This window comes from Macaca nemestrina, chromosome 3, assembly GCF_043159975.1.
Source record: "Macaca nemestrina isolate mMacNem1 chromosome 3, mMacNem.hap1, whole genome shotgun sequence".
NCBI lineage: Eukaryota > Metazoa > Chordata > Mammalia > Primates > Cercopithecidae > Macaca > Macaca nemestrina.
Genome location: NC_092127.1, coordinates 133,114,298 through 133,141,022, shown reverse-complemented (window position 1 = coordinate 133,141,022; position 26,725 = coordinate 133,114,298). Strand labels below are relative to the sequence as shown.

The 26,725-nt window shown below is 38.6% G+C and overlaps 1 protein-coding gene across 1 annotated transcript in view; it reads right to left on the bottom strand.

Annotated features, from left to right (window-relative positions):
- LOC105477335 (mucin 7, secreted) overlaps window positions 1-26,725 on the bottom strand; it is a 61,333-nt gene that overhangs the window by 7,948 nt on the left and 26,660 nt on the right. Inside the window, exons 2-3 of the mRNA XM_071092672.1 lie at window positions 2,953-3,029; window positions 1,091-1,159 (exon numbers count right to left, since the gene is read on the bottom strand). Coding sequence (XP_070948773.1) covers window positions 1,091-1,144 — 54 coding nt within the window. The 5' untranslated portion in view covers window positions 1,145-1,159; window positions 2,953-3,029. The remainder of the gene's footprint in view (window positions 1-1,090; window positions 1,160-2,952; window positions 3,030-26,725) is intronic.

Here is a 26,725-nt window from a genome sequence, read left to right as displayed (position 1 = left end):
AGCTGGGATTACAGGTGCCCACCACCATGCCCAGCTAATTTTTGTATTTTTAATAGAGACAGGGTCTTGCCATGTTGGCCAGGGTGGTCTTGAACTCCTGACTTTAGGTGATCCACCTGCCTTGGCCTCCCAAAGTGCTGGGACTACAGGCGTGAGCCACCGCCCCTGGCCTGTTCATTTCTTTCTTTTACCACATATACAATCCAGTAGAAGGTATAGTAGACTCAATCACTAAAACATATCCTAAACCCACTCTCACCTTTTAATTGCTGACATTTGGTGCAAGTCACCATCATCTTTTATCTGGACCACTGCCATAGCTTCCTGACTAGTCTCCTTATCTCAGTTTTTATTACCTGCTACCTGTCTTCTCCTGAGAATCCTGTCATGTAACTCCCCTGGGAGTGCTTTGATCATGCTCAGACTTCCTGACAGATTCGAATCCATATTCCACACCAAGACCTAAAGGCCTTACCAATCTGGGTTTTCATCTCTGTCAGTTCTCATCACACTCACTATAAAGTTTGTGCTTTGTAAATATTGGATAAATGAAACAAATTATTTCCTTATGCTCTGTCTGTCTACCTACCTACCTGCCTACCTATCTAGTCTATCTACCTATCTATCTAGTCTATCTACCTATCTGTATATATTTTTAAGACAGGGTCTCATTTTGTCGCCCAGGCTGTGACATAGTGGTGTGATTACGGCTTGCTGCAGCCTTGACCTCCCAGGCTTAAGATCCCACCTCAGCCTCCGAGTAGCTGGGATTACAAGTACACACCACCACACCTGGCTAATTAATTTTTTTTTCTTTTTTTGTTATTGTGGAAACACTGTCTCATTATGTTACCCAGCCTAGTCTTCTGAGCTCAAGTGATCCTCTCTCCTAGGCTTCCCATAGTGCTGAGATTAGAGGTGTGAGCCACTGCACCGGCCAATGATCCATATTTCTATGTTTCCCAGAAATAAAAGATGTCAAGCTTCTTGGAAATAGGGATTGCCTGTTATGCTTTAAAAGTCTCAGGTAGGTACACTAAATGTTTGTTATTGATAGTTAAGGAAAAATCTTGTGTGGGTGAATACTTACTGAGAAGCAAGCACTCAGTGCACAGATGCACACGAACAGCGGCAGAGTTTTCATTCTTTCTGATGTCTCCTGGGAAAAGCAGAAACGTGGCTTACTATTAGTTGTGATATTATGGGAGAGGAATGCATTTTGGTAAACGACTTATTTTTATTGGAAAGCACAGGCTAAAAGAGACCAGTGGTTTCTGAAAATTATGTATACATTTTCATTCCATAGGGGTGACACAAAATTACTTCAGGCCTAACATACATTCTTTTAGAGAGGAAGCAATGGAGGAGACTCAAGAATTATTCTAACTAGTTTGCAACATGAGCATTTTCTATTGATATTAAAGATTGGCTAGGAAAGGCAGGATCTTAGGAAGTTTAGCAATAAGAGAAGGAAATAATTTTATTCTTATTTCTTTTCTAATTCAAGAAGCTTCCCTCTCTGGGGAACCATCATATAAATGACCTGATACTGCACAGTTTTATAAAGATTCCTGATGTTAGAATGAAGACGCTCTTTGTCTATGTGCTATGAGGCTGTCACTTGGAACAAAGAACCAGGTCAAATGGACTCTTCCTCCAATTTCATTCTACTGAAGATTTTGCCATTTGATAATCCTTTTTCTTGCCATTTGAAAACCTTTTTTGTTTTTTTTGAGACAGGGTCTCACTCTGTTGTCCAGGCTGGAGTGAAGTGACATGCTCATGGCTCACTGCAGCCTGCACCCCCCAGGCTCAAGTGATCCTCTCACTTTGGCCACCCTAGTAGCTGGAACTACAGTCATGCACCACCACTCCTGGCTATTGTCATTATTATTATTTTTATTTTTCATAGAGACAGGGTTTCACTGTGTTGCCCAGGCTGGTCTTGAACTCCTGGGCTCAAACAATCCATCCTCATTGGCCTCCCAAAATTCTGCGATTACAAGTGTGAGCCACCGTGTCTGGCCGATACCCTTTTTCTAAGTCCTGAAATGACAGGAATTATGCTTTATTCATTGTTATGTCATCATGCCTAGTACATAGTGCAGACTTAATACATATTTTTTTTGAATAACTACTTGCAAAAGAGAATTGTATTTTGGCTATAGGTTGTAGAAGGGAAGAATGAGAGAAGAGAAGAATGAGAGAGGAGAAGAATGTGGTCTTTTATTTTTCTCATTTTGGTTACATATGTAATGTGTACATGTCAGCTTATCAGCTTTAAAAAACAAAATAAAGGTTAAATCATATAGACAGATTACATATTAGGGCAGGTAATTAGTGTGCATGTCAATGTGGCGGGCTGCAAGATTAGACACATTTTACAATACAATCCTGTGGTTTATAAAATGGGTGTTAGAGTCAGTCAGAGACTTGATTTAGGCTCTGCCCACTTATTGTGTAACTCTGCCACTCACCGCATGACTTTGAGTGAGTTTCAATCTTACATCATAAGAATTTCCTGAGGATTGACTGAAATTTTATATATATATATATATATACACACACACACACACACACACACACACATATAAAAAATAAATCGTACTAAGAATAATGTCTTATCCTTAATAAAGTCTCAGCGGTATTATTATAGTACTAGCATAGTAAGAAGAAAACAATCTGATCCAGCTGAAAAAATGAATGGTTACTTATTACTCTTCAGGTTCCTAATATATTGTCTGATTTTTTTTTTTAATTTTCAAGACCAAAAAACATTCCTACCAGTCATTTTGTGTTCTAATAACTTACGAATTGAGTGTTATCACACAGTTTGGCAGTTCACGAGAGGAGAATAACTGTATTAGAACAACTATTGCTGTTACTTAATATATGTATATTACTTGAAAACTGTTTAGTTTATATTATAATCTATCTAAAGTATCCACATACCTGGTTCAGTGTGAATATTTCTTCTTAGGGTGTTCGATTCAGTTGCTTGCTTTTAGCCAATCCTTTGAGGATGGTAACTAGAAGCAAAAGAAGAGAAAGCACAAGAGAATTTTCAGGTTTTATAACTCTCCAGTTGAGCTTTTTGGAAATAGGAAATCTATTAGATTTAAGATAAGGTCACTTGTGTCAAGGAATTTGCTTTTAAAGAAAAGAATAGTTGTGGTTTGCTGAGGTTGACAGTAGTTCTTTGTGCATCCATTTCTTCCTGATGAGCACAGTGACGATCAGAGGTTCTCAATGAGTAACTCACGTGCTTGATGAGTAGTGGAACAGTGATTGATGCCACTTATGGAGAAACGAACAACCATGGCCCGGGTCCTCCCAACAGGAACAGATCATCTACTCTTTCCTGTTGGGCTCTCAAAGTAAGCAGAGTAATTGCCTTCTGACAGTTAATGTGATGGGACACCATATTTCCTTGTCAATAAGACAAGTTAATAAAGGACAGAGGATTTTAAAAAAAATAATGTGGTGCCAAGTACTGGTGCAAGAGAGTATTTAAAGCCAAAAAAAAAAAAACACTGAATTTTTTAATACAAGCAATTAAAAACAATTTTTGACATTTTGCCTTGAAAAATATTCAAACGTAGAAAAGCGAGGAAGGTAGTAAAACTATATACTCGTTCCCTGGTTTTCATAATTCTTAACATTTTGCTATATATCTTAGTTGTTTTGCTGAAGTATTTTAAGGTAAACTACAGAAATTGTAACAGCTACTATTTCAGCATTTCTCTCTAAAAAGCCTTTCTTTTATAACACAACACCATCAACCTATAACAATATTAATAATTCAAACACATAATCTAAAATTGAATTTATACTCAAATGTTCCCAGTTTTGGCAAAAATATTTTTAGTCATTTTGTTCCTACCAGGACTCAACTAAGGGCCGTGTGTTGCAGTCACTTCTTATGTCTCTAGTTTCTTTTATCCCAGAAAATGTTCTCCCTTTTCCCCCATGGTAGTGATATTTTGATATCCATACTAGTCATTTTATAAATATTTATTTTTAAAAAGAAACTTAAGAACTTAAGAAGGAACTTAAGAATCATTTTAATAGAGATTTTCAAAATTAGATATTTCTACTATGTAAAATCTTTAATCCGGAATACAGTTTTGAAGGTGTGATTCCTCTTCTAGCTAGTCAGTTTGTTCTTTTGCACATATAGTCTCTGAGGGCTTACATTCTTTAGGTTTGATTCCTTGCTTCTCCATTTAGTATCCATGTAATTTTTGACAAGTTAGCTAACTTCTTTGAGTCTCAGTTTTTCTATCTGCTAATTAGGTGTGACATCTACCTTACAAAGTTGTCAGACTGAAATTAGATAAGTTAAAGATTCTGACATGGAACTTTTGAATGGAAAGCCCTCAGCTATTATACTGCCATTAGTGGAAAGTTAGGGACAGTTTTTGAGATAGCAATGAGTTAGTAAATATGGGCTATAATATTAATTTCTTTTCGTCTTTCTTTGCTAGCAACTGGTGATATGCATTTACAATATACTTGTTACAGTTAAAATTGACTGTAGAGTAGAATTTTTATTGATCTGAAACAAGATTTTCTGAGTATATGGCTTCAGTAGAAAAATTTCATATCACCTTGTTATTGCCCAATTTGTGGTAAGTTGTATTGACCTCAAAAATTGATAGAATTTCAAAAAATGAATTTAATTTCTTTAAATATTAGAAAAATATAAGAATATCTGGACATATTATGAGTGAATTCAGTGCACTTCTGGTTCTATTTTTCAATAAATGAGTAACATTTATGCATTTATTATTTTAATTGTTTAAAAATTTATACTATAAGTTCTGGGATACCTGTGCAGAATGTGCAGGTTTGTTACATAGGTATACATGTGCCATGGTGGTTTGCTGCACCCATCAACCTGTCACCTACATTAGGTATTTCTCCTAATGCTATCCCTCTCCTAGCTTCTCAACCCCCAACAGGCTCGTGTGTGATGTTTCCCTCCCTGTGTCCATGTGTTCTGAGTGTTTAACTCCCACTTGTGAGTGACAACATGCAGTGTTTGGTTTTCCATTCCTGTGTTAGTTTGCTGAGAATGATGGTTTCCAGCTTCATCCATGACCTTGCAAAGGACATGAACTCATCCTTTTTTTTATGGTTTCATAGTATTCCATGGTGTATATGTGCCACATTTTCTTTATCCAGTCTATCATTGATGGGGATTTGGGTTGGTTCCAAGTCTTTGCTATTGTGAATAGTACTGCAAGAAATATACATGTGCATTTTTCTTTATAGTAGAATGATTTATAATCCTTTGTGTATATACCAAGTAATGGGATTGCTGGGTCATATGATATTTCTGGTTCCAGATCCTTGAGGAATCGCTACACTGTCTTCCACAATGGTTGAACTAATTTACGCTCTCAGCAACAGTGTAAAAGTGTTTATATTTCTCCACATCCTCTCCAGCATCTGTTGTTTCCTGACTGTTTAATGATTGCCATTCTAACTGGTGTGAGATGGTATCTCATTGTGGTTTTGATTTCCATTTCTCTAATGACCAATGATGATGAGCTTTTTTTCATATGCTTGTTGGCCGCATGCAAGTCTTCTTTTGAGAAGTGTCTGTTCATATCCGTTGCCCACTTTTTGATGGGGTTGTTTGCTTTTTTCTTGTAAATATGTTTAAGTTCCTTGTAGATTCTGGGTATTAGCCCTTTGTCAGATGGATAGATTGCAAAATTTTCTCCCATTCTGTAGGTTGCCTGTTCACTCTGATGGTAATTTCTTTTGCTGTGCAGAAGCTCTTTAGTTTAATTAGATCCCATTTGTCAATTTTGACTTTTGTTGCCATTGCCTTTGGTATTTTAGTCATGAAATCTTTGCCCATGCCCATTTCCTGAATGGTGTTGCCTAAGTTTTCTTCTAGGGTTTTTATGGTTTTAGGTCTTACATTTAAGTCTTTAATCCATCTTGAGTTAATTTTTGTATAAGGTAATAAGGAAGGGGTCCAGTTTCAGTTTTCTGCATATGGCTAGCCAGTTTTCCCAGGACCATTGATTAAATAGGGAATCCTTTCTTCATTTCTTGTTTTTTCACGTTTGTCAAAGATCAGATGGTTGTAGATGTGTGGTGTTATTTCTGAGGCCTCTGTTCTGTCCCATTGGTCTATATCTCTGTTTTGGTACCAGTACCATGCTGTTTTGGTTACTGTAGCCTTGTAGTATAGTTTGAAGTCAGGTAGCATGATGCTCCAGTTTTGTTCTTTTTGCTTAGGATTTTCTTGGCTATGCAGGTTTTTTTTGGGCTCCATATGACATGTGAGTAGTTTTTTCTAATTCTGTGAAGAAAGTCAGTGGTAGCTTGGTGGGGATAGCATTGAATCTATCAATTACTTTTGGCAGTATGGCCATTTTCATGATATTGATTCTTCCTATCCATTAGTATGGAGTGTTTTTCCATTTGTTTGTGTCCTCTCTTATTTCCTTGAGTAGTGGTTTGTAGTTCTCCTTGAAGAGGTCCTTCACATCCCTTTTACGTTGTATTCTTAGGTATTTTATTCTCTTTGTAGCTATTGTGAATGGGAGTTCACTCATGATTTGTCTATTATTAGTGGATAGGAATGCTTGTGATTTTTGCACATTGATTTTGTATCCTGAGAATTTGCTGAAGTTGCTTATCAGCTTAAGGAGATTTCAGGTTGAGATGATGGGGCTTTCTAAATATACAGTCATGTCATCTGCAAACAGAGACAGTTTGACTTCCTCTTTTCCTGTTTGAATACCTTTATTTCTTTCTCTTTCCTGATTGCCCTGGCCAGACCTTCCAATACTCTGTTGAATAGGAGTGGTGAGAGAGGGCATTCTTGTCTTGTGCCGGTTTTCACAGAGAATGCTTCCAGCTTTTGCCCATTCAGTATGATATTGGCCTTGGGTTTGTCATTAGTAGCTCTTATTATTTGGAGATACATTCCATCAATACCTAGTTTATTGAGAGTTTTTAGCATGAAGCAGTATTGAATTTTATGGAAGGCCTTTTCTGCATCTATCGAGATAATCATGTGGTTTTTGTCACTGGTTCTGTTTATGTGATGGATTACGTTATTGATTTGTGCATGTTGAACCAGCCTTGCATCCCAGGGGTGAAGCTGGCTTGATCTTGATGGATAAGCTTTTTGATGTGCTGTTGGATTCAGTACATCAAATCCAATACATAAAATTGAGGATTTTTGCATCAATGTTCATCAGGGATATTGGCCTGAAATGTTCTTTTCTTCTTGTGTCTCTACGAGGTTTTGGTATCAGGATGATGCTGGCCTCATAAAATGAGTTAGGGAGGATTCCCTCTTTTTCTATTGTTTGGAATAGTTTCAGAAGGAATGCTACCAGCTCCTCTTTGTACCTCTGGTAGAATTCAGCTGTGAATCTGTCTGGTCCTGGCTTTTTTTGGTTGGTAGGCTATTAATTACTGCCTCAATTTCAGAACTTGTATTGGTCTATTCAGGGATTCTATTTCTTTCTGGGTTAGTCTTGGGAGGGTGTATCTGTCTAATAATTTATTAATTTCTTCTAGATTTTCTAGTTCATTTGTGTAGAGGTGTTTATAGTATTCTCTGATGGTAGTTCGTATTTCTGTGGGATCAGTGGTGATATCCACTTTACCATTTTTTATTGTGTCTATTTGATTCTTCTCTCTTTTCTTCATTATTAGTCTGGCTAGTGGTCTATCGATTTTGTTAATCTTTTCACAAAACTGGCTCCTGGATTCATTGATTTTTTGAAGGGTTTTTCATGTCTCTATCTCCTTCAGTTCTGCTCTGATCTTAGTTATTTCTTGTCTTCTACTAGCTTTTGAATTTGTTTGCTCTTGTTTCTCTAGTTCTTTTAATTGTGATGTTAGGTGTCGAGTTTAGATCTTTCCTGCTTTCTCTTGTGGGCATTTAATGCTATAAATTTTCCTTTACACACTGCTTTAAATGTGTCCCAGAGATTCTGGTACATTGTGTCTTTGTTCTTACTGGTTTCAAAGACCATCTTTATTTCTGCCTTAATTTCATCATTTACCCAGTAGTCATTCAGGAGCAGGTTGTTCAGTTTCCATATAGTTGTGAAGTTTTGAGTGAGTTTCTTAATTCTTAGTTGTAATTTGATTGCACTGTGGTCTGAGAGACTGTTTGTTATGATTTCTGTTCTTTTGCATTTGCTGTGGAGTGTTTTACTTCCAATTATGTGGTCAGTTTTAGAATAAGTGTGATATGGTGCTGAGAAGAATGTAAATTCTGTTGATTTGTGGTGGAGAGTTCTATAGATGTCTATTAGGTCCAGTTGGTCTAGAGCTTAATTCAAGACCGGGATATCTTTGTTAATTTTGTGTGTTGTTGATCTAATATTGACAGTGTGGTGTTAAAGTCTCCCACTATTATTGTGTGGGAGTCTAAGTCTCTTTTTAGGTCTCTAAGAACTTGCTTTATGAATCTGGATGCTCCTGTATTGGGTGCATATATATTTAGGATAGTTAACTCATCTTGTTGCATTGGTCCCCTTACCATTATGCAATGCCTTTCTTTGTCTTTTTTGATGTTTGTTCACTTAAAGACTGTTTTATCAGAGACTAGGATTGCAACCCCTGTTTTTTTTTTTTTTTTTTTTTCCACTCTCCGTTTGCTTGGTAAATATTCCTCCATCTCTTTATTTTGAGCCTATGTGTGTCTTTGCACATGAGATGGGTCTCCTGAATACAGCACACTGATGGGTCTTGACTCTTTATCCAGTTTGCCGGTCTGTGTCTTTTAATCGCAGTGTTTAGCCCATTTACATTTAAGGTTAATATTGTTATGTGTGAATTTGATCTTGTCATTATGATGCTAGCTGGTTATTTTGCCCATTAGTTGATGCAGTTTCTTCATAGTGTCGATGGTCTTTACAATTGGGTATGTTTTTGTGGTGGCTGGTACCGATTTTTCCGTTCCATATTTAGTGCTTCCTTCAGGAGCTCTTGTAAGGCAGGCCTGATGGTGACAAAATCTCTCAGCATTTGCTTGTCTGTAAAGAATTTTATTTCTTCTTCACTTATGAAGCTTAGTTTGGCTGGATATGAAATTCTTTTCTTTATGAATGTTGAATATTGACCCCCCCCTATCTTCTGGCTTGCAGGGTTTCTGCAGAGAGGTCCTCTGTTAGTCTGATGTTAGTTTGGTAGGCTTCCCTTCGTGGGTAACCTGACCATTCTCTCTGGCTGCCCTTAACACTTTTTCCTTCACTTCAACCTTAGTGAAGCTGATGATTATTTGTCTAGGGGTTGCTCTTCTCAAGGAGTATCTTTGTGGTGTTTTCTGTGTTTCCTGAATTTGAATGTTGATCTGTCTTGCTAGATTGGGGACGTTCTCCTGGATAATATCTTGCAGAGTCTTTTTCAATTTGGTTCCATTCTCCCCATCACTTTCATGTACACCAGTTAAACATAGGTTTGGTCTTTTCACATAGTCCCATATTTCTTGAAGGCTTTGTTTGTTCCTTTTTATTCTTTTTTCTCTAATCATGTCTTCTTGCTTTATTTCATTGAGTTGATCTTCAATCTCTGATATCCTTTCTTTTGCTTGATCATTTCGGCTGCTGATACCTGTGTATGCTTCACAAAGTTCTTGTGCTGTGTTTTTCAGCTCCATCAGGTCATTTATGGTCTTCTCTAACTGGTTATTCTAGTTAGCAATTCTGCTAACCTTTTCTCAAGGCTCTTAGCTTCCATGCATTGGGTTAGAACATGCTCCTTTAGCTCAGAGTTTATTGCCCACCTTCTGAAGCCTACTTCTGTCAATTTGCCAAACTCATTCTCTGTCCAGTTTTGTTCCGTTGCTGGCAAGGAATTGTGATCCTTTGGAGTGGAAGAACTGTTCTGGGTTTTGGAATTTTCAGCCTTTTTTGCATTGGTTTTTCCTCATCTTTGCGGATTTATCTACCTTTAGTCTTTGATGTTGGTGCCCTTCAGATGGGGTTTTTGTGTGGACATCCTTTTTGTTGATGTCGATGTCTTTCCTTTCGATTTGTTAGTTTTCCTTCTAACAGGTCCCTCTGCTGCAGGTCTGCTGGTGTTGGCTGGAGGTCCACTCCAGACCCTGTTTGCCTCAGTATTATCAGTGGAGGCTGCAGAACAGCAAAGATTTCTGCCTGTTGCTTCGTCTGGAAGCTTCGTCCCAGTGGGCCAACTGCCAGATGCCAGCCAGAGCTCTCCTGTATGAGTTGTCTGCTGACCCCTGCTGGAAGCTTTCTCCTAGTCAGGAGGCATGGGGGTCAGGGACCCACTTGAAGAGGCAGTCTGCCCCTTAGCAGAGCTTGAGCACTGTGCTGGGAGATCCATTGCTCTCTTCAGAGCCATCAGACAGGAACGTTTAAGTCGGCTGAAACTGTGCCCACTGCCGCCCCTTTCCCCAGGTGCTTTGTCCCAGGGAGATGGGAGCTAAATCTATAAGCCCCTGATTGGGGCTTCTGCCTTTCTTTCAGAGACGCCATGCCTAGAGAGGAGGAATCTAGAGAGGCAGTCTGGCTACAGTGGCTTTGCTGAACTGTGGTGGGCTCAGTGCAGTTTGAACTTCTCAGCGGCTTTGTTTATACTGTAAAGGAAAAACCACCCACTCAAGCCTCAGTAATGGCATATGCCTTCTCCCCACCCCCACCCCCCGGTAGCTTGAGAGTACCAGGTTAACTTCAGACTGCTGTGCTGACAGCGAGAATTTCAAGCCAGTGTATCTTAGCTTGCTGGGCTCTGTAGGGGTGGGGTCCACTGAGCTAGACCATTTGGCTCCCTGGCTTCAGCCCCCTTTTCAGGGACGTGAATGGTTTTGTCTCAGTGACTTTCCAGGCACCACTGAGGTATGAAAAAAACTTCTGTAGCTAGCTTGGTGTCTGCCCAAATAGCCTCCAGTTTTGTGCTTGAAACCTGGGCTCCTGGTGGTGTAGGCACTTGAGGGAATCTTCTTTGCAGGTTGTGAAGATGGTGGGTAAATATCTGGGCCAGAATGCACCATTCCTCGCAGCACAGTCCCTCATGGCTTCCCTTGAATAGGTGAGGGAGTTCCTGAGCTCTTGCACTTCCCGGTGAGGTGACACCCCACCCTGCTTCGGCTTGCCCACCATGGGCTGCACCCACTGTCTAACCAGTCCCAATGAGATGAGCCAGGTATCTTAGTTGGAAATGCAGAAATCACCCACCTTCTGCATTGATGTCACTGGGAGGTATAGAGTGGAGCTGTTCCTATTGGGCTGTTTTCGGATGACTATCTCATTCCATTATTTTTAACTTTATGAATGTAAAATGCTGCCATTACTTGCATAGAACAGTCATCTCAGTTATTGAGTTTGAGAAGTCCAAGATCAAGATCTGGCCAACTTGGTGTCTGGTGAGGACACAGTCTAATTCACATAATGGTACCTTCTTGTGGTGTCCTTGCATAGTGGGAAGGCTATTTTAATGTTCTTATAGTGTTAAAGCCACTTGGAGTTTTAGAAACTGATGATGTTATATGTCAATTATACAAAAATTTAAAATTAACATGTTGAAATGACTGACATATGGGCTACAAATCACCATTATGACATATTTTAAATTAACACTGAATATTGTGATATGGGATACAGCACCATAAACTCATGATATACTGTCGATTGAGTTCTGCTCCTCTGGAGCTGAAAAGCTACAGCTGTTTTTCTGTTCTTCACTATACTTTCACTTCTACACCAAAATGCATTATATTTGCAAAAAAAAGTGAAAAAATAATAGAAGCTTTTTATTTGCTATAGCCATAACTAGAGCATGGTTAATTAATTGAAAAGTAGATTTAAAAAGAATTCATAGTAGAAGACTTTTGCCTAACTGCTTTTTATCCTGACCCCCAGCCCCACTGGATTTTCCAGATTGTCTTATGCTTTCTAATTTCTCTGTAAGACATAATTAGAATATGGAAAACATCAGTTATTTTAACCAGTTAATCAAGATAGCTTCTGTTGTGTCAGTATTATTTTAGGATTTTTTTTTTTCTGCTTTGAAGTGTATCTTCTGGTATTCCTCAAGTTGTGAGTTGGCTTTCATTAGAGTTTTTAGAAGGTCTTTGCAGAGAGAGGGTCTATGGAATCTACTTCCTAATCTGGAGTTAAGAGCAAAAGAATTTGACCATACAACCAACAGAATATTGACCTGCAAAAGTATTAGACAGCAGTGCTTCAGTTTTATTCATTCATTCATTCATTCATTCATTTTTAGAGACAAAGTCTTGCTCTGTTGCCCGGGCTGGAGTGCAGTGGTGCGATCATAGCTCAGTGCAGTCTCAAACTCTTGGTCTGAAGCCATCCTCCTGCCTCAGTTCCTGCTGGGACTACAGGCGTGTGTCACCATGCCTAGCTAATTTATTTATTTTTTTAGAGATAGGGTCTTGCTATATTGCCCAGGCTGGTCTTGAACTACTAGCCTCAAGCAATTCTCCTGCCTCAGCCTCCCAACTATCTGGGATTACAGGCATGAGCCATTGCACCAGCCAGAGTTCTTCAGCTTTAACTAGTCTTGGCAGGGACTATATAATCTGATTTATGTCTATATATGCAAAAAAGATAATTATATGCATCTTCTTTCCTTCTTCATTTGCTACTATGAACTGTTTTATCTACATGAGCAGTTCTAATATCTTAAATGTATCTAAGTCCTTTTCCCTTTTAAAGTACTTTCATACACTTCATAATTATAAATGATCTGGAACAATTACTAGAAGAAAATATAGTGTTTTGGCAATTTGTGGGAGCACTCATTTTGTTTAACATAACAGAATCATTGAACTAATAATGGATAAGGTGACACTGGAATTTTCTTAATAATGCTTTTAAAAAATATGTTGATTAGGGGAAATTAGATAAATGGTTTGTGCTTTACAGTAAAATAATTCATTTATTATTTTTGAGTTTTGCTACTTAAGTTAGCTTGTTAATCTTTCTCTCTCTCTTTTTTTCTTTTTGTGACAGGGTTTCATTGTGTCATCCAGGCTGGAGTGCACTGGCACAATCATGGTTCACTGCAGTGTTGATCTTTGGGCTCAAGTGGTCCTACCCACCTGAGTAGCTGGGACTACAGGTGTTTGCCACCATGACTGGCTAATTTTTAAAATTTTTTTGTACAGACGGGGTTCCCTTATGTTGCCCAGGCTGGTCTTGAGCTCCTGGGTCCAAGTGATCATCCTGCCGTGGCCTCTCAAAGTGCTGGTGTTACAGGCATGGGCCATCATGGTTGGCCCAGCTTGTCAACCTTTCTTTTTCATGCCTATATCTTTTGTATTAGCTGTGTCCCTCTTGTTTTGGTTTTCTAAAACTGGCCCTTTTTAGCTAGGAAATTTTTTCTTTCTCCTTTTGTTTTTTTTTTTTTTGATTTTAAGATTTCACCTTTATTATATCCTTTTGGCTTGTGTTGAACAAAACCTAATCTAATCTATAAATCTTAAAAGATAAGCAAAGAGCTCTGTGTCTTTCCCTTGAGTAAGGCTCTTCCTCATTGAGAGAAGTGATAGTTATTTTTGTAATTACCATGTCTGCCTCTGAAGTTTTAGGTCTACTTTAAAGATAGCATTTTGTATTGGAATAGGAGACAAAAACACAGAATAAGAAGGCGTTAGACTTAAAGGGCAGGGAAATAAATATGTTCTGCAAGAGATAGAAGGATCAGTGGATACTCATACCAAGAATAGGGAGGCAGAGTATATCCAAAAGATATTATTCCTTGATTCTACTGGAAAATCAATAAAACACACAGGCTTTTGTAACAGTGAATCCATGATATCATCTGTATACAGAAAGTGTGGCCTTTGTCATCAAACAGCTCAGTCCCATCTTCACTGGGACCATTGCTTATTTGTCCAGGATAAACTGATGAATTAAATTTGATTGTGATCTGACACAGGTTCAAGATGGCTGACGAGAGACACTGCACATTTGCACTCTCCGGAAAGAACAAAAATTACCTATAGAGTGTCACACCTCAAATAGAACATCTAGGAGAGGCCACCAGAGTACAACAGAGAAGCCAAGAATAACATGTAAGGTGCAAAAGGAGAAAGAAGCAAGTGGCCAGCTTGGCCAAGATAAGCTGGGAGCCCCAACGGGTTCAGTGTTGAGGGCAAAGGTTAAGTTAGAGACCATCAGTAGTCCACATCCTCACTACACAGAAACAATGTGACCATGGGAGAGATCCTCTATCCACATGATCACCGAAACTAGCATGCGCAGTGATATGGAGACCCCAGGAGGGCATTGCACCAGATAGGGAATTTGCACTGGGTCCCTCACAGGCTTAACACCTATGTGGCTGCGGCAGAGTGCCATTGTGAGAGAACACAATCACAGGACTACATCCAGCCTTGGGAACCACAGCCCCCATATCTCAACATTCGGGAAGCCTCCACTGACATCCCCCAGTGTCCACCCTGAGGGCCATAGCAGCACAGTGCTGGCTGGACTGAAAGGTGCCGCAGGGTGCTTAGTACTCTATCCTACAGGGAGTACTACTCCCTGGTAACAAGATGGTGCAGCACATCAAAAAGGTAGCCCCTGGGACAAAGGAAACCAAAGTGTGTGCTTTTCAGAGCCTGAAAGCTCCCTTTCTGGGGCTGTGAGAAGTGACCCGACCTGTAAAAGTGGCACAAACTGCACTCGAGCTTACAAATGGAGAGTGAGATTCCATCCACCACTCCATCTCAAAAAAAAAAAAAAAAAAAAAAAAAAAGATGTTTTCATAACTTTCACGTATATTATTCACCTCACTCCTGAGGCCCCATCACCTTTCTTTTTGCTTTTGCTTCTAACTTAATGTTTGGCTACTTATCTATCAAAACAAGGCTTCTCAAATTCTATTAGTTTATGGAACCATCCTTGATGATATTACCAGCATGGTAGATTTTTCTCTTTCACCATTCTGAGCTTTGATAATTGGTTGGTACCTCACAATTTAGTCTTCTATCCTACTTTGTTATGTATCTGTCTTCCCCTTCTCTTTTCCTTTTTTTTCCGCTTACATCTAGACATCTACAGTGTAATGTAAGTGTTGTAATATTGTCTTCTAAAGCGGTGAAGGATCTAGTGTGATATTTTCTGTTTTCATGACAGAGTCATAGTTACCAAAAATGGGCCCATAACTTTAATTTAGAAAGTCTTTGTGTTCTCTAGTCTATAAACTTTGGTGTCATGATTATGGAAACTTATTAGATTATATTACAGATTTGTCTTGTTTTAGTAATGTTGACATTTATTAATCTAAGATTATTAGTCAATTATCTAAAATACAAATAAAGAAAATACAAGTCCTTCAATCTATTTGCTTGTTATAGGAAGTGATAAATTCTTTTATGTCAAGGTAACTCTGGGGCATTCATCTTTGATAACATCCAGGCTCCCTGGAGATTAGAGATGAACAAAGATGGAATTTTTGAATTCATTATACCTGTTAGTATGTACATTATAAGAAGGTTAAACAATTCCTACTTTGTGGTGAATGTCTCATTTGGAGTTTTCAGTCTTTCCAATTGGTTCTGTTTCTGTTATACTGTCTGCATATAAAGCATCCATAAATATTTGTAAAAAATGTGAACTTTTTTATTTGAGGTAACTATTAGTATTAAATGTAAATATGATGCTACTCAGATTCTCTATATCCTTATTTTTTGTCATCCGATTTGCTGAGAAAATGCATGTTAAATTTTCTCACCTGGATTTGGAATTATCAATTTTTTTGTGTGTTTATAATACTTCTGTTTTATATTATAAGGTTTATAAAGTTAAGTATGTACAGTTTTATGACTTTCATATTTTCTAGATAGACTATGACTTTTATCAATCTAACTATCCGTGCTTATTCTATTTAAATATTTTCCTTTGAATTCTGTTCTTTAATATCATCACACTACTTTTCTTTATGTGATATTTTTCTGAACAATTTTTCTCTTTTCTGTTAATAACTTTGTTTTTGTTATAACCATGTTGCTAGCAAATAGTATGCAGTTGTATTTTTAAAATAATCTGAGAATTTTTGTTTTAAAATATGGAATCCAACCTATTTGCATTTTCTCTGTTTGCTCTTATGTTCCAATTTATTCTCTTTAACTTGTTTTCCATTTTGTTTTCCAAGCTGTTTTGTTTCTCTTTTTTCTCATTGTCTTAGTTTAGGATGCTTACATTTTTTGTTACTTTTTTTCCTTGTGGGCTTGGAAATTTTATAACTTATTGGTATTCTTTTGTTATGAGTAGAAATTATCATTGCTATTAATTCTAATGTTAGAGATCAGAAATTATTCAGTGCACACATAATTAAAATTATGTAACATTTGATATGTAGAAAAGAATATACAAAGCATAATAAGTGAACACCCATGAACCTATCATACAATTTAAGAACTCCTAGAACATTACCAGTATCCTACCAACACCCTTGTATCATCTGTGCACTACTCCTAGTCCATCATTTATCAGGCTAATGAGGTCTCCTGTTCCTAGTTGCTAAGAGGGTTTTTGTTTTTAATTATGAATGAGTAGAGATTTTATCAATTGGTTTTTTGTTTTTAGATCAATTGAGATGATCATGTATATTTTTTTCCAGTCAATTAGTGTGGCCATGCATTTAAGGTTTTTAAATGTAAAACCATCTTTGCATTCCCGGAATAAACTTTAGTGTGTGAATTTTAATATATTGTTGGATTTGTTTTATAAATATTTAGCTTAGAATTGTTTCATCTATATTCATCAGAGAGATTAATCACTACTTTTTTTTTCCCTCATGCTAACTTTGGTTTTAGTATCAAAGCATAACAGCATTATAGATTGAATTGGAGACTATTTCATTAAAAATTTTAATTTTTGAAAGAGTTTTCAGAAGATTAGAATGATTTAACTTGGAAAAGATGATACAATTTTCATATAAACCATGTAGGGAAGATTTTTCCTTTGTGAGAGGATTTTAATGATTCATTTAATATTCACCATTCTTAATGGTTATGGAGTTATTAAAGCTTTCTATTTTTTTGAGTCGGACTTGGTATCTCTCTCTTACACACATGTTTTCCTTCTTTCTCTTTAAATTTGTCTATTTCATTTGTCTTAAAAATTATTTTCAGAAACATAGTCATCACATTATTTTATTTTTACCTTCTGCTATATATAATTATGTAATAGTTTCTATTGCTAATGTTTTTTTATTTGTGTTCTTCTTCTCTTTTCACAGGTTTGTAAGGAAACAATTTTTGAGTTCTTTTTTTCTCTACTTTATTTTGGTTTATATTTTATTAATTTTCTACTTTTGGTTCCTCTCTCCCTTTTCTTAGTTTTAATCTTTGTCATAATCATAAGTGTGCATGATTGATTGAGACAAGGTCTTGCTCTGTCACCCAGGCTGGAGTGCAGTGGCATAATCAACTCACTGCAACCTTAACTTCCTGGCCTCAAGTGATTCTCCCACCTGTCTTTTGAGTAGCTGGAACTACAGTCATGCACCACCACACCTAGCTAATTTAAAAAAATTGTATGTAGCGATGGGTGTCTCACTATGTTGTACAGGCTTGTCTCAAACTTCTGGCCTCAAGCAGTCCTCCCTCCTTGGCTTCCCAAAGCATTGGGATGACAGGTATGAGTCACCACACCTGGCCAAGTGTCCATAATTTAAAGTCAAATGGCTACATTGTTCTGTTATGAAGAACATGTGTCCCCTTCCCCACCCCCATTCCCTTATATACCACTTCCCAGGGCAACCACGTTTACAGTCCCCTGTCTTCCATCTTTTTATTTGGTGTTTACATTTATTTCTCCAAGTAGCATAATTGTGTATTATTTCTTGATTCTTTTTCAACTTTGGGTATGGTCTATTGATTTTTTAATATGGAGGAGAAGGCTTTGAAGATCTTTTTCTCCTTCATCTTCCATTGTTCACTTTTACCTTTTGTAACCCCAACTGCATAATATGGTAAAATTTAAGTGTTAGTTAATGCCAATAATCAATTCATGTTTACACTGCTTTGAATGTGCAAACATTATTGACATATTTCACAACTTTTTGTCTTCCCTTGCTATGGTTTGGCTCTGTGTCCCCACCCAAATCTCATCTTGAATTGTAATCTCCATGTGTCAAAGGAGGTAGCTGGTAGAAGGTGTTTGGATCATGGGAGTGGTTTCTCCCATGCTCTTCTCATGACAGAGAGTGAGTTGTCACGACAGTGAGTGAGTTCTCACAAGATCTGATGGTTTAAAAGTGTGTGACAGTCCCCGCTTTGCTCTGTCTTCTGCCATCATATAAGATGTGCCTTGCTTCCCCTTTGCCTTCTGCCATGATTGGGTCCTGCTTCCCAGTCATGCAGAACTGTGAGTCAATTAAGTCTATTTATAAATTACCCAGTCTCAGGTAGTTCTTTATAGCAGTGTAAAAATGGACTAATAAATCCCTGGAATTAATTCTTGTGTCCATTTTCTATTTCCTTCATTTTTGACATACTTATTATCAGTTCAATTACTCATTGACTATTTAAATATCCGAAGACACTTAGACACTTATATTATATTTAATATAAATATTAAATTAATCTTTCTGAATAAATGTTTTCAGAGTCTTCTGACTGGCTCCAGAAAATTGATACCAAGGAGCGGGGCATTGCTATAAAGATATTTGAAAATGTGGAAGTGACTTTGGAACTGGGTAACAGGCAGAGATTGGAAGAGCCTGGAGGACTGAGAAAAAAGACAGGAAGATGAGGAAACACTTTGGAACTTCCTAAAGACTTGTTAGAATAGTTGTGACCAAAATGTTGATAGTGATATGGACTGCGAAGTCCAGCCTGAGGAGATCTTATATGGAAATTAGAAACTTATTGAGAGCTCTGCCTACTTGAATACTAATCATAAATTACTTGGGGTAAGAGTACTATAGGGATGTACAAGAAGAGGGTGGTGAAGCATGACCAGGGGACTTCCGATTTCCCATGAGTATGTAAAAAACATGGGCTTAGACTGGAAATATAAGGCACTGCTCCTTTGTTGTTAAAAGTATAAGGAGTTGGGAGGGGCATGGTGTGTGACATCTTTTTGTAAAGGTCGAGTTCCACATACACCTTTTGATTCCATATTCAAGATATTCATCCTGATTTTTCTCAGTAATATTTCAGAGAGTCTGAGAATAAATAGTAGACACAAATTTTATTGTAAGTACTATCTTTCTCCCAGTTTAATCTTGTTATACCTTTCAATACCAGGCACTGTAAAATGATGAGATTAATGTCCATAAGGCACTCAAACGCATATAAACTCACAAACCAGAAAGAATTGCAAACAGGGTGATAATATTGAAACATTTAAAGGATAGAGTGATTAGGAAATTAAACATAAATATTAAGTCAAAGAAATCAAGTATTGAATTTGAATACATTGTAGCTTGATATTTGGCATGTAAGAACAGTGTTATATGAGATCAGAAAAATTTATGACTTAAAATATGATATAAACACATAGAAAGTTTGAGTCTAATGAAGCTTTTTAAGAAATGGGTCACCAGCTCTGACAGACCCAGGGGCCGGCATGCTGCCTTTGTACTTTCTGCTGTTCTTTAAAAGCAGACACAGAGGGAGGGGGCTCACTCTTAATTGTTGTGGAAGACACTATATGCTTCACCAAGAATTAGTGTTTTCATAGAATAATTTAGAAAAGAAATTAGCATAAAGTGTGACCACTGGAATTCTGGTAGAAGAAAAATATCTCCAAAAGCATAAAAAACCTTGGAATGCTAAAAATATATACATATAAAAATGGATATAAATACCACTGAAATTATCTGTCTCATTTTCCTTTTCTATACAAAGGTTTAATATTAGTACGTAACCAAGAGTGGACCTAGTTGTGTGGCTAAGCATTACACATTTTAGGGGCCTCATAAGAAAAGAATAGAAATTATTTTTGCAAAATTTCAAATATATACAACCACATGAATGCATTGTTAGAGTCTCTAATGAAACGTCATTAGTTGTCCTGAAACCTGCTTCTGTATTCACCCCATTGGGTTTCTGGGAAGAATAAATCAGAAATTGAAGGATGGACCAAGATGGTCGAATGAAAGCCTCCACTGATTTTCCCGCACAACATGAACACCAAATTCGACCACTATCTACACAGAAAAGCACCTTCCTAAGAACCAAAAATTAGGTAAGCAATCACAGTACCTGGTTTTAACTTCATATCACTGAAAGAGGCACTGAAGAGGGTAGGAAAGACAGTCTTGAACCTCTGATACAACCCCTCCCTCATCCATTGCGGTGGTCATATGGCAGGAAGAGACAGTCTCAGTGCTGCAGGAGGGAGGAGGGAGTGTGCAGTGCCTGTGGGACTGTTCACTGGACTCAGTGCTGCCCTGGGTCACAGCAGAAAACAAAACTGAGCTTAAGTCAGCTGATACCTGCCCACAGAGGGAGCATGAGACCAGCTCTAGTTAGTGGGGAATTGCCCATTCCAGCAGTTGAAAATTGAGTTTTGGCAAGCCTTGCCATGGCAGGCTAAAGTACTCTGTGGTTCTAAATAAACTTGAAAGGCAACCCAGGCCACAGGGGCTGCTATCCCGGCCCGCGGGATAGTCAGTGTAGGCCCTGGAGGAGGGGGTGGGAATTTGGGGAACAAGAGACACGAGAAATGGAGACAAGACAGTGCTCTGATCAAGTCTCGTTTAATGGTGGTAATGCAATGCCGTATATACATTTGGAGGGGAAGGGGTTGGGCTAAGGCGGAAATGACCTCATTGCGGAAGGCGTGGCCAGATAGGCTTCGGTTTCTCCGGTCGGACGTCATGTTGCGCCTGCGCTGTCAGGTAGTCTTTTCGTGGGCGCGGGAAAAATGAATGAAGAAGAAGCGGGAAGAGCGCCATCTTTTAATGGCGGTATTAATACAGGGAAGAAGGTAAATCTAGGGAGAAGGTGTGGGGTGGAAATGAATATAGCTCAGGCGTTTAATCTTTAATTATTATTCGCTATGGCCGGGGCGTGCAGCTCCGGACAGGTCCCCCTTTTTATATTTTTATAATAAGAAAACCCCTCGGGAACTGCGCCTGTCTTAGGTTGGGTCAACTCACCCCCACCTTCTAGGCCCGTCATGGGATAAGGCAGCAGCAAGGGCGGCCCTCCTGTCTTAGGCTCTGATGGAGATAGTGTCCTCTTACCCGTCATTGACTGTCCAGTTCAGCACACAGGGGAGGTGGTCTTATTAAGGTAAATAAGACTCACCATTTTCAGTCATCTCAAGGCGATGATAATGAACCTGTATAGGGTTGGCCTGGAAGGCCTCGATTTGTTGTCTGACAAATGCCATAAGCTTATTAAGGATTATAGGCCCGAGAGTGAGGAAGAGTAGAAGAGTGAGTAAAGGACCAAGAAATGGCAGGAGATAGGGGAGAAGTCCATCGAGTCCAGTCCATAGTGGATTGGCGGCCAGGCCTTTTCTGCGCTTTTCTAGTTCTTCTTGCAAAGTTTTTATATTATCTCTGATGATTCTGGATTTGTTGGCGTAAAAACAGCACTTTTCCTGTAAAGCCAAACATATCCCTCCCTGTTCTGCCGTTAACAAATCTAGACCTCTTCTATTTTGGAGAACTACTTCAGCTAACGAGTCTACTTGGTCTTGTAAATCTTGTATAGTACTGGATAAGGTCCGTACATCTGAGATTATTTGATTGGATAATTTAGTATATTGGGTTAGTGAGACTCCTAGGCCTGTGGCTCCTGTAGTAAAAGCAGTGGTGATTCCTAGTCCAGCCAACAAGGGAATAAATTGTATGGCTTGTTTCGGTCTATAAATAAAATGTTCAATAGCGGGGATGGGGATAGGTTCATCTCCAGGGATGATATCAATGTCGGGGAGAAGAGTGGCCAGAACACAAAGCCCTGTCCAATTTGTAGGTAGATACGTATATGCCATGTTGTTTCCACAAACGAAAACCGAGCCATTTATAGCACACAAAGGGTTGGTGGCATTGATTATGGAAGTACAGTTGCCAAACACAACATAGCCTAAATCAATTTCTTTAGTGTTATTATATGATGGTGAAAAGAGGCAAGAGGAATTAGAAAACGTCATCAGTTGAACTAAGGGAGGGGGGGTAATAGGACAGGAATTATTTACTAAGGATTCATTTGAGTAATTGACATAGGGCAATGAAAGGTTAGGTATGGCTAGAGGAATAGGGGGTCCCATTTTAAGACAAAGCCAACAATCGTGGGCCAGGCTTGTATTGGACATTTGAAGTAAATTGTAAGTAGCATTGAGGATATCAAAGGTTTGGGCATCAAGCCTAAAATTATCTCTAAGCTCAGGCAGGGCTAAAGGGTGATATTGAAGTTCAGGATATGGAGCTTTATGAATTTCTTCTAATTTTTTCTGGACGGTTTTAATTCTTGCAATATCTAATGGGCCTCCTCCATCAGAAATGTGAATGGGGGCGGTAGTGCTCCAACAAACAGGCTTTCCTTTTTGGCCGTTACAAGGAGATTGTACAAGTTTATTAGTGGATCCTAATACTTGTACGTCATTGATGCCTCCAGTTTGTGTTTTTAGTAACGTGGCCGTATAATATGTTCTATTGCCTGATTTGCATTGTTGATAGGAGGTATAACAGGAACTATGTACAGAAGATTGGAAAGAGCTACAAGGGCATTCTAGGAGCGGTCCGCTAGGTGAGGTATCTCTTGGGGTAGACTTACATTTCCATAACTGGTTTGGCATTAGGTAAGCTGTCTTGCCCGTGCAGGTCACCTGGGTGATTCTATCTGACGGAGGTTCAGATATTTGTCCCCCTCTGCAGTCACAAGGCTGGCCGTATTGTTTTCGTAATAATTCTTTTGCCTTACGAGGGTCACCAAAACCTGCATAGACTGTCACTATGTTATATAGAGCAATTATTCTCCAAAGGAATTTCATGTTAGGCTTCATTTTCTGAAAAACAAGAAGGAAAGAACTTCTCAGGGAGATTTATCTTCCCTGGACTGACAATGGTTATGATTTATTTGTCTTACCAATCTTTCAGGCAGCCATCTGGCTGCATCATTTTTTTGTGAGAAGATGCATACTGAGCCTCTTCCCCAAATTAAAACTGGATCGGGGCCATGCCATGAACTATCAAGTGGATCTTTCCATTTTACCATTGCAAACTGTTTTTGAGATTCAGGATGCCAGAAACGGTCAGCAGCCGATTTTCCATGACTGTCCAAATTTAAAAAATTAAGGATAAACAGGGCATGATTGAGTATGTTTCTGGGGGTACCCTTCACGGGGTACCAGCTCCCCCCTTTTAATTTTGTGATAATAGTTTTTAATGACAGATGAGCTCTTTCTACTATACCTTGTCCTTGGGGATTATAGGGAATGCCTGTGGTATGTTTAATTTGTAGGGTATTACAAAATTGTAAGAAGGTTTTGGCTATATAACCGGGGCCATTATCTGTTTTGATTTGTTTGGGTATTCCTAAAATAGAAAAGCAGTGTAATAAATGAGCTATGACATGTTTGGTGGCCTCTCCTGTTTGGAGAGTTGCACTGATGAATCCACTATAGGTGTCTATGCATACATGGATATATTTTAGTTGACCGAGTTCTAAGTGGTGAGTAACGTCCATTTGCCAAATTTCGTTGGGGATGAGTCCTCGGGGGTTAACTCCTAGATGGGGAACAGGTAAATATGTTATGCAGTTGGCGCATTGTTTAACTATTTGTCGAGCTTGTTCTCTGGTAAGTTTAAACATAAGTCTTAAGGTTTGGGCGTTTAAATGATGTAAGGCATGTGCTTTTTGCGCTTGTTGCAAATTGTCTGTAGTGACTGTGGCTATGGTTTTTGTTGCCGTGTCAGCTGTTGCGTTACCTTGTGTTAGAGGTCCCGGTAATCCTGAATGTGCTCTAATATGCCCAAGAAAAAAGGGAGTAGTCCTTTTTCAGATAAGTTGTTGACATTGTAAAAATAGGTTAGCTGTGTCTGAAATATGTTTAATTTGAGACACGGTCTCTAAGAGGGGTATTGAATGAGCCAGGTAGGCGCTGTCTGTATAAATGTTAAGTGGCTGACAAGGAAAAGCTGATAGTGCTGCAATTATAGCTTGCAATTCGACCAGCTGAGCTGATGTATAAGTGGTCTGGAATTTAACGACTACATTATTGTAAGTGTAAGCGGCAAGTCCTGTGGAAGATCCATCAGTGAAAATTAGTAATGCGTCATTGAGAGGTTCTTTACTGGTAACATGGGGAAATACAAACGCATGTAGTTTACAAAATTGAATAAGTTTGTTAGGTGGGTAATGGTTGTCAATCGCGCCAGTATAAGAAGCGCAAGCAATTGGCCAGGCTTCCGTATTTTGTAACAGCCAATGGATGCGTGATTGAGTGTAGGGCTGTATAATGGTAGAGGGTTCTATTCCAAAGTATTTTCTACTGTTTTCTCTTCCCAAGATAATTAGATCAGCTATGGCATCATAATAAGGCAACAAAACCTTTTTAGGGGAGGAGGGCAGGTATACCCACATAATGGGATTGTTCTGCCAAAATAGGCCAGTAGGGGTTATTGTTGTGTTAAAAATAAGGAATATTAATGGCTGAGAATAATCAATACTGGTAACAAATTGTGTTGCAATGGCATGTTCTACCTGTTGGAGTGTTATTAATGCTTCTTTAGTAATGGACCTGGGGGATTTTGGATTAGAGTCTCCTTTTAATATATCAAAAAGAGGTTTTAACTCTCCTGTGGTGAGCTTTAAGTATGGTCGAAGCCAATTTATGTCTCCCAGTAATTTTTGGAAATCATTTAAAGTTTTTAAATGATCACGACGTATAACGGCCTTTTGATTAATGATTTTGGGTCCATTAATCTGGAAACCAAGATAAGTGTATGGATCTTGTAATTGTACTTTTCCTGGGGCTATTTGTAGTCCGGCTGCTGTTAACTCTTGTTTGAGTTGGGCGAAGCACTGTAAGACTTGTTCGCCAATTTCTCCTGCTATTAAAATATCATCCATATAATGTATAATATACATTTGTGCCCATGTTTTTCTGACTGGCTCTATAGCGGCAGCTACATATTTTTGACACAAGGTAGGACTATTGGCCATACCCTGAGGTAAGACTTTCCATTGATAGCGTTTCATTGGTTGTTTAAAATTTGTAGATGGAAGACTAAAGGCAAATCTTTTCTGGTCAGCAGGGTGAAGGGGAATTGTAAAAAAGCAATCTTTAAGGTCAATAATGATTTTAAAATATTTTTGAGGAATCGCAACCGGTGAAGGCAATCCTGGTTGTAAGGCACCCATAAGGATCATAGTGATATTTACTGCTCTTAAATCTTGTAAGAGTCTCCATTTACCAGACTTCTTTTTAATAACAAAAATAGGTGTATTCCAAGGGGAATTACTTTCCTCAATATGTCCTGCTGCTAGTTGTTCCTGCACTAACTGTTGGGCAGCACTTAGTTTATCATTGAGTAAAGGCCACTGATCAACCCAAACGGGCTCATCTGACTTCTAAGTAATGGGGTCAGCGCACCTTTGGGGTGCAGGTATGTCAGTGGCCTGAGCTAAAAATTTCCAAACCCCTTTTTATCAAGTTGTCCTGAAACCAGTATAGGCTGTGGGATACCGTTCTCTCCTTTTCCAAGACCTTTACCAGGGGTGTATCCTTGAGTTAACATTTGTGCAGTAACTATATCATTTGGACTACACATTATAATTTTCATTTGAGAGAGTAGATCTCGCCCCCAAAGGTTAACAGGTAGGTAAGGGATGACAAATGGCTTAATGAGGCCTGAATTGTTTTCTTTATCTGTCCATGTTAGGTATTTAGAACTTTGTTTAGGATTACTGCTTTGTCCAATTCCTCTCAAGTGAGTTAAAGTTTCTGTGGTAGACCAATGAGAGGGCCAATCTTCCTGTTTAATGATAGTTACATCAGCCCCTGTGTCTATTAGTCCAGTGAATGCCTTCCCGTCTAACCATAAGGTTAGAGAGGGTTTTTGATTTGTAATTGGTTGCACCCAATATATATCTGATGATCCGAAACCTTTTATATTTCTATTAGAGTGTTGGATATTATTATCTGTTTTAACCAAAGGTAGCAGGAGTAACTGAGCTATTCTAACTCCTTGAGGGACAGTAATAATACTATCAATAGCTCTGGCCATAATTTTAATTTCTCCTTCATAATCATTATCGATAACTCCAGGGAGGACTTGTAAGCCTCTCATGGTGACACTACTTCTTCCTAAAAGTAGCCCAAAAGTGTTAGGTGGTAAGGGTCCATATATTCCGGTATTTAAGGTTTGCAGTCCCATTTCAGGTGTTAGTATTGTGTGGGAGGTGGAACTGAGGTCCAATCCTGCACTTCCTGGGGTTGCTCTACTAAGTTTTGAAATGGATTGCTGTTGCTGGCTGGAACAAAGCTGACTGCCCCATATGCTTGTTTCGGGGCCTGAGGCTGGCCCCTCATCCCGTTTCCCTGCCTGGGGGGTAAAGGATTTCCTTGACTGTCAGTTTTAGATTTACATTCGTTTGCCCAGTGCCTTCCTCTTTTACACCTTGGGCAAAGGCCTGGGATTTTTGCTTCTGGACTCTTATTTTGGTTTTCACAGCAATCTTTTGCAAAGTGTCCCCTTTTACCACATCTAAAACATCCCCCTTTATCTTTACCTTTGTTAATGAGGAAATCTCTTACTGTTTGGCCACTAAAAGCGGCGG